General features: G+C 34.6%; 1 protein-coding gene across 1 annotated transcript; it reads right to left on the bottom strand.

Annotated features, from left to right (window-relative positions):
* Window positions 1-745: 745 nt before the first annotated feature.
* Window positions 746-7,124, bottom strand: LOC118743621 (nephrin-like). The gene is made up of 3 exons (XM_036476385.1): window positions 6,983-7,124; window positions 3,675-3,828; window positions 746-1,004 (listed from the first exon to the last, which is right to left on the bottom strand). Coding segments are annotated over exons 1-3 (261 nt in total). The 5' UTR covers window positions 7,088-7,124; the 3' UTR covers window positions 746-1,002.
* Window positions 7,125-8,442: the final 1,318 nt, after the last annotated feature.

Here is an 8,442-nt window from a genome sequence, read left to right as displayed (position 1 = left end):
TTAAGTCACAATAGACATTGAAGTGTCAAAATAAGTGAAAAGTAAATAAAGAAAAGCGGCAAAACTAAAATGGATCCGAGCCTTTTATTTTATTTAAGCTCTAGCGAAAGCGAAAATGACAAAAGAGTTGTGCGTAAGCAACTTCGGGGCAGAAGCAATCCATTGGCATTATCCGACAACGCGTAAGTAATTATACATAGAAAATAAATTACCTTCTCTACTCCCATACTTGCAGATTCATCAAAAGATTTCAGTTAATCAAGGAGGCATTCCAGTATGTTTTATCGAAAACAAACATCAACTGCGATGACACAAAAGCCGTTCCTGCTGCTTTGCAATTGGCTGCAAGCCTCTCGCTCCTTGCAAGTGGTAGCTATCAGCAACCAGTTGGTAGCGATTACCTGATAGGTATGTGCCAGAGCACGGAATCAAAATTGACGTCCAACGTCTTAAAAGAAATAGAAAGCAAATTGTGTCCGGAATTTATAAAGTTCCAGCCCAACGAATCTTCAAGACGTAAGGAGCGGTTTGCGGAAAAATATAAAATACCTGGAGGTAGGAAGGGGCGTTCTAATGAAATGCGTAGTGAATCCAATGTTTTTCCTTTTGGTCGTTGGATGCGTAGACGGAACACACATTGGATTACAAAAGCCAATTAGAGACGAGCACATGTACTTCAACAGGAAATATTACCATAGTCTTAACGTTATACTAGTAAGTTTCTCTTCTTTCATTTTAACATTTTATTGCTAATATTCCGTTCGCCAGATTTGTGACCACACTTGCAAGATTCTTGCCATAAATTGTCAATATAGAGGTGCAGCCCATGACTCCTGAAAAGGTCCACCACATGTAATTGTTTGGTGAGGTTTTCCCACAAACGGTTGGCCGTTGCTTTTCCCTGCGAGCAGTTTGGGAGTAAATTCTTTGCCAAGTCAGGGTGTTCGGCCATGAACTCCGCCATGAGTTCCTTCTGCGTAGAGTTTAATTTATTGTAGTTGGTCCTAAAATAAGAAAAATAGCTATGAACTTGTATATGTTTGCACAAATTTTATAATTACTTACACTTTTCAAAAAATTTTATCAAATTTTGCGCGCGTACGTTAGTCAAATATTAATCGAATGACAGTTCGAACGAACGAGTACGTTCACTCGCTCGTTCACGCCTGTCATAATACCGAATTACGATATGAGAAGTTCGCTCACGTCTGTCACAATCCGATTTTGTAATTTTTACGTGACGAGTTGCTCGTTCACGACTGTTACGATTCGAGCCCTGCTTACATTAAAAACGGGGGATGAACTAACACCAGCGCATAGCTTACAGTTAGTGATCGGACTTCAAAAAAAATTTGTGGTAGAATCGGGAAAAAAATGTGGTAGATTTCAAAAAAATGTGGTAGATTTCAAAAAAATGTGGTAGATCTCAGATTTTCGATCAAACATTGTACATAAATTAAAAAAATTCTGCACGGTTTCACTCAAATTGCAAACATTTTAATTAGAATATCAAAAAAATAATAATTTTAGTATAATATAGTGCAAAATCGAATTAGCAACTTGCGTTGAGTTTTGGAAAATTTTTTCCTTGACATTGTAAAGCAGTTCCTTCCATATCAAGATATTTTTCCAACATATTTTGAAAGATTTCTGCAACCTTGCGGAGTGCTACCAGCTTTTCTTGTTATCATATCACGATGTAGCGAAAAAATATGGTACGTTCCAGAAAGCGCTACTGGGATTTGCCGATTTTGATACTTCTCAAGTAAAAGTAAACAACGCTTTAGAAACTTTATATGCAATGAAATTTGCTAATACTTTCACAAAGATCACCGTTTTTTAACATTTTCGCTATTAATTCTTTTTATAAATCATATATTTTGCAATTTAAAACAATAAAACCACGCTTCCTGTCGAAAAATTTTATGTTGAAAAAATTTACTATTTAGTTTATTTTATCCTCCCCTTCTACCTGTTGTTAGTGTTTAGTGTACGTGTGTCAAGTTAGCACTACACTTTTCGAAATTGGAAAAGTTAACTACGGCATTAATTGTAGTGTTTTTGTTGTAAAGTTGTTGTGGAAAGAAAAAATTTGTAGCTCTCGTTTTTTAATAAAAAATGGTATGTAGTGCTAACTTGACACCAGGGATTGGCAAAGGGTGCTGTTTTTGTGACTTTAAGCCTACTCACGTTAAAAACGGAGGATGAACGAACACCACCGCAAAGCGTGCTGTCTTGCAAATACAGCCACCACAAGTGAACGATGCTTATAACAGCTCATACTGATATTGACTTCGGCAAATCTGTACTCCGAATGATCGTCCACGAAACCAGCAACCGCCGTATTTGATCGACTGCCAAAAGCACGATACTGCTTTGGACGGTTTCCGAAAGCATGACAGCTTCGGAACTATAGAAAAAGGGATGCAAAACGAACTAGATCTTATCTGTCGAATTTAGAACTGGTTCGGAACTAGAGCCAAAGGGATGCAACGGGGTACAATTGACACTTCCTAGGACATCGCAATGTTAAATTCGCCAGTCGCAAGCATGCAAAAGAGAATTAACGCGTACTAGTCATGGTTCCAAACGCACTAGAACCGAACCAGTTCCGCACTAGTTCGTTTCCCTACAGGGACAGGTACGTTACTCACCAAAAACTAAAAATCTAAAAAAATTTACATAGCGCCTTTGCAAGTGGACTACTCAAATTTGTCAGAACACCTACATCCCCCTAAATACGGCCTTGGTCCCCAGTTTGGCTCGATTGACTCTTTGAACTATTTTCTAAAAAAAACTTCATCAGTTTTGAAAATATTTAACTAAAATTTTGCACACGGTGGTTTTTTAATATTTCCTTCACTATCTCTTCACATCGTCGAAATAGGTTAACTCTTACATCTAGCTCCCATACAACAGATTGTTCAGACACATTGCTTTGTGATATAACTCCTCCAATTAAGCAGGTAAAAATTTAGTATAGGTTCAAATTCAAATATAGCACGCATACAATTTATTATTCAGTCACGAAGTTAAAGTTATAGCGCAAAAACACATATCTGTGTAATCAGTTCTATTGGAGCTATGTATATGTTAAAGTGAACCCATTTCCATAATTTTAAGGAATAATCAAGATAATATTAAAAATCCGTTATCTGCTCAATTTTAGTAAAATAACTTAAAAACTGAGGGAGCTATTTATAAGATAGTTCAATTTTAATCAAATTTTCAACTACCGTTCTCTCGAAAACCGGAGCCAATCTGGTAAAACGGGGTACGCCATTAAATTTAGAACGTCGCAATTAAGTGAGCTCAACTTTCAAAATCTTTGCTAAAAATTTATAACTCGAACAGCGTAATTTGAACCCAGCTTATTCTTTTGTTTTCTATTTCATGTTTATTCCTCGTCTAACTTTTGAAGCACTTAAATTAAAAATTAGTTTTGGAAAGTAGGTACACTTTTTAGATTTGCCCTTATACGACTGATAAATTTATACTACCTACTTCTGTGTATGAAAAAATTTAAATAGAAAAAGTATAAATGCAGTATTTTTTAAAAAAGAAGTTTTAATTTTTGGAATAAAAAAGGTATTATACTGCCCAAAAAGGTATAGATACGAGCGTTAAATTTACCACGAATATCTGCATATTATAAGCAATAATAAAATACTTACAATGGACACTGAGAATAGCGCTCTCAAAGAGTGGAATTTCGGTTGCGCTATTAGAAGCTTCGCAGCGATATTGAGCTTGGTTATCGGTTACGTTCGCCAGAATAGTTATTTCGGCAGAAACCGACTTATCGGCGGTACGTATCACTGCATTTACCTGTAACGAAATGCATTATTTTGTGTTTATTGAATAGAAGAAATAGTAAATATGAAAAATGAATTTCAGTTATACATAAAACTAAAAAAATTGTTTTTGATTTTTACGATGTTATGCATTATTCTAAACTTAAGCACAAATAATATTCTAGTTCGTAAAGTTGGGGCTTTATAAGCTCCAATCCTTTCGATACGAATTCGAGAAGAAGACTCATTTAAACTACATGTAATGTAACAACGCAGGTCGTACGACGTAACGATATCCCACTGTTTAAGGTGCTTCCAAATTCAATTATGGCACTATTGTGAGTGAGTATGGAAGCAAATTGGAAAATTTTTAATTAAGCGTCAAAATATTTGTTGACAACAAACAAAATGTCAAATGCAAACAGGTAAATAAAAATATATACATCGAAATTTACTAACAAAATCCCCAAACAAAAGTTTAGCTGTCGTCGTAAACGCATTAATGCAAGGTCTCATTAATTTTTTATGTTAGTATTATACCATGTATTCTTCCGATTGATAATTTCTCTATTCTTCCGATTTATAATTTTTTTATTTCAGATTAATGACAAAATAATTTTTTTTAAATATTTGGGATTATCGGTTGTAGGATTATCCATATTAATATTGGCTCTTTAACACTAGTCTTATTAAACCGTCTTGAAAGACCATCGTGCGAAAGAAACAATCGCCTGATGTGAACGGCCTTTCAACTAATCACTTCCAATGAAGTTGGGGTCTGTACATTATAGATATTAAAGAAAAATTAATGTGGGGGGTCTTTATTAGAGCACCAGAAGCCAAATCAACCATTTTTAGAATTTTTGTCTGTCTGTCTGTGTTTGTTCGCGCATCACTCGAAAATGAATTCATGGATTTGAATGCAGTTTTCACCGATGTATTGCTAGAGGTCTAACTTAAAATATAGGAAGAAAAAAATTAGAGAGTTGCCAACTGTTTGAAAATTGGAGTTTAAGTAAATTGATGAGAAAAAATGAATATTGGAAAATAGGGGCGTCAAAAGAAAGAGACTGAAGAAGGCTTACAGCCAAAAATACTATTTTAGAGTTGCCGCCTGTTTGAAAATTTACATTTAATTTAATTTATAAGATAAATTGAATATTGCAATATGGGTATCAAACTGAAGGGGTTTAGGAAATTTTATTGCCGAAAATATTTTTAGGGAGGGCTGCCACCTATTTGAAAAATTTTATTGAACTAAATTGATAAAATAAATGAAATCTATATCTAAATCAAGATATACATATAATAAAATTATAACAGGTCGATGTCTGTACCTTATAGATATTAAAGAAAAATTAATAGGGGGCTTATTAAATCAACAGAAGCCAAATCTAAATTTTCGGTATGTTTGTCTGTATGTTTGTCTGTATGTTTGTAAGCGCATCACGCAAAAGCTAATGTATGGAATTAAATGCAGTTTTTACCGATGTACATATTGCTAGAGCTCTAATTGAAAATATAGAATCCATTTTTTTTGTTTTAGTTTATCGTCGATCATCATTCCTAGGTATTTGAACGTATTAACTTTTTCCAGTGCGTCGTTGTTATATTTAGAGTTAGCAACGGACCGTTCTCAAAATTTCGCCTTGATATAACAACAAACTTATTTTTTTTATATCTCTGTGTGGAAGGTTTTTCGCTAAAAAAAATTAAAACTTTTCGTTGTTGCTGCCAAAAAATTAAGAAATCTGAGACGTCACGTTTTACAATTTCATACAGTTCTCTTTACAATGTATTTCACTAAACTACTAAACGGCTGCACCGACTTGGTTCATATTTGGCAACACCTTGAAAATAAATATTCTGACCAAAAATTTACTCGGTATGTAGCTCGGGATATTCCTAAAATTCTTATACAAAACCAATTACGCTGGGGAACTGAAACTTAGCACTGATGCATATATTGCAAATGCATTGGGAAAGGGGCGTGGCTCCTTCCTTCCATACAAACTGAACTTCTCATATAGCTTATCTCTGGAACTGCTTACGCTAACGTCCTGAAATTCTACACAGCTACATATGTTATCAATACCGTAGTTATGGCGAAAAGTGGTAATTATTGGAAAGGCTGGATCGATATACATTTACGTAAGGACTTGGCTTCACTTGGCGTTTCCAATTGGCGTCAGTTGGCACAGAGGAGAAACGACTGGCGTGCTTTGCTGAACTCGGCCAAAATCGCTTAGGCGGTTACAGCGCCAAAAAAGAAGAAGAAGACTAGAGCTGGAGCAAACCGTATGTATTCGTTACTGAGTAACGAATACAACAACCCCTGACTCGAAGTACCGAATCGTTACTCACATAATAATCTCGTTACTCGCATGTTCCGTATATGCACCATCATCGTGAATCAATACAACACAACATATTGTGCGGTAACGAAACTGTTTTTCGTATCGATAATAAAGTGTGTTGCTTGTATATGTACGTATGTACATGCATGCATGATTCCTGTGAGGTACAAGTGCTTGATTGTATCAAATTGTTCGAATCGGTCCAAAAATATGTTGCGTGTATACATATGTATATATGTATGTACATGTACGCATATGGACGAACGAACATTTCCTTGCGCTGCAAGATTTGTTGCGATGATTCTTGTGAGGTTCAAGTGCTTGTATCAAAAGTAACGAGTAAAGTAACGATACGAAAGACACGGGTGTTGATTGGATTAGTAACGAATACATATGGGTATCCGAATTTTCGTTACTTTTACAGCTCTAGTCTTCACTATGCAAATCAACATCAAAAAGTTCAACTGTTAATAGCTCAGTTAGCTTCAGGACAATTTTGACCACCTTATATATAGAAACGTTAAGCCCGTTTCTTAGCTTTAAAATGACGGTAAGATGAAGTCTCTACGATCAGCAGAACCTGAGTTATAACGGTTTTAAGAAGTACATGATTAGTCAGAATCACGAAAAATGCTAACTTTGACAGATCATATCTCGGAAGAAAAAAAAGAAGAAAAAATTCCTCGAACACGTGTCAGCTTATTTTATGTATACAACCCACAAAAAAAATTTAAGCGAATCATAGACATGATATAATTTTTTTTACGAAATCCGTCCGACTTACAAAAGAATGGCTCATATGCAAAACTACTTGCAAATAAATTTACTTACCCGTTTATCGTTTTTATACCACGTAAGAGTGGCAAGTGGATTTCCGCCCGATGACACACATAAGAGTTTTTGAACTGAACCAGCTGGTATAATTTGTCCTTCCATATATCCCGAAATTATTGGGGGAGACGGTGGATCTATAAAATAAAAAAATAATATTAGTAAAACAAATTAAGCAGATTAATAGGATTTTGTAGTAAAATTTCATCAAACCGTATATATATGTATGTACATTTAATGAGTCATCAAAAGAACCGAAAATAATATGCTAGAAAAAAGTTTTTTTAAGCGATTAGATAAGTGCTTAAACTTGGTAAATATTAGGATTTTTGATTATTCGCCTTTTTCCCAAAACCAGTTTTCGAGTTATTCGAAAAATTGCATGCTGAAATTAGAAACAGGTGAAGTAATAAAACAGCTTTCTCGCTTTATTTTCTTAATTTTCTTGACATTCGGCCATATATGTAACTAGCAGAGCATGCGACGTCGTTCGGGTTAAACAAATCAAAATATAAAACAGTAGTACAAATATTCAGTTCAGCATAAATTAAAGGAGTCAAACTATTTTCTTTCTGTTTAAATTAAGGCATCATTATGAACCATACTTTTAGCTTTATCGTGCTTCAACAACTATGTATTTGTAATCTGTACTACAAATCCTGTTTCATTATTAATATTAGGTGGATTAAAGTAACGATAGAGTTTTCAAATTAAAATTAGTCTACTACGGTCAATTCCGTTTAGCTGCCTATTCGCTTAGCTGCATTAGTATAGCTGCACTTTTCCGGTAGAATGCTTTTTTCGAAAGGTGTTTTATTCATTATGAATGAACACTTTCCGTTTAACAGCATCGCGGGATCAAAAAAAACCATTTAATCTTTCCATTTCGAAATGGTCTAAGGACTGTAAGGTTAAAAAAACACAGTTTTAAATATCTGAGTGATCTAATAGATGAATACATATTTATCCCCTTTTACAAACTCATTTATACATACTTTACACTAAACACCTCCCATATACATATATGTCTGCATACCAAATTTCAAGTTCATTTGACTTATGGTTCGCGATTTATGGCTGTTTAAAAATTCCTCGCCCATACTCCACGTTCCCTTTTACAAATTCATGTATACAATCCTTACTATGGATATGTATTCATATCATATTCTTGTGACTTATGATTCCGAAGTTGTAGCTGATAAAAAATTTCGCACCTGGGGAATGTGCCACGTCCCCTTCAAAACAAAAAAATAAAAAATTATATATGCCTTACTATAACATTTATCATAGATCTTCACACCAAATTTCAAGTTCATGTGACTTATGGCTCTGAAGTTATAGCTGAGAAACATTTCCAACCAACGGGATGTGCTACTCCCCCTTTTAGAAACTCATTTATATATACCCTATTATAAGCACCTACATTAGATATGTCCGTATACCAAATTTCAAGTACATGT

Source organism: Rhagoletis pomonella, unplaced genomic scaffold, assembly GCF_013731165.1.
Source record: "Rhagoletis pomonella isolate Grant_MI unplaced genomic scaffold, Rhpom_1.0 Rhpom_scaffold_00007, whole genome shotgun sequence".
NCBI lineage: Eukaryota > Metazoa > Arthropoda > Insecta > Diptera > Tephritidae > Rhagoletis > Rhagoletis pomonella.
The sequence above is the reverse complement of the archived record's forward strand: the minus strand, read 5'-3'. Positions and strand labels throughout refer to the sequence as shown.

Coding starts and splice junctions, on each gene's coding strand:
- LOC118743621 (XM_036476385.1), bottom strand. CDS start 7,087: ATGGAAGGACAAATTATACCAGCTGGTTCAGTTCAAAAACTCTTATGT. Junction 3,829..6,982: donor GGTATAAAAACGATAAACGG/GTAAGTAAATTT, acceptor ATTTCGTTACAG/GTAAATGCAGTGATACGTAC.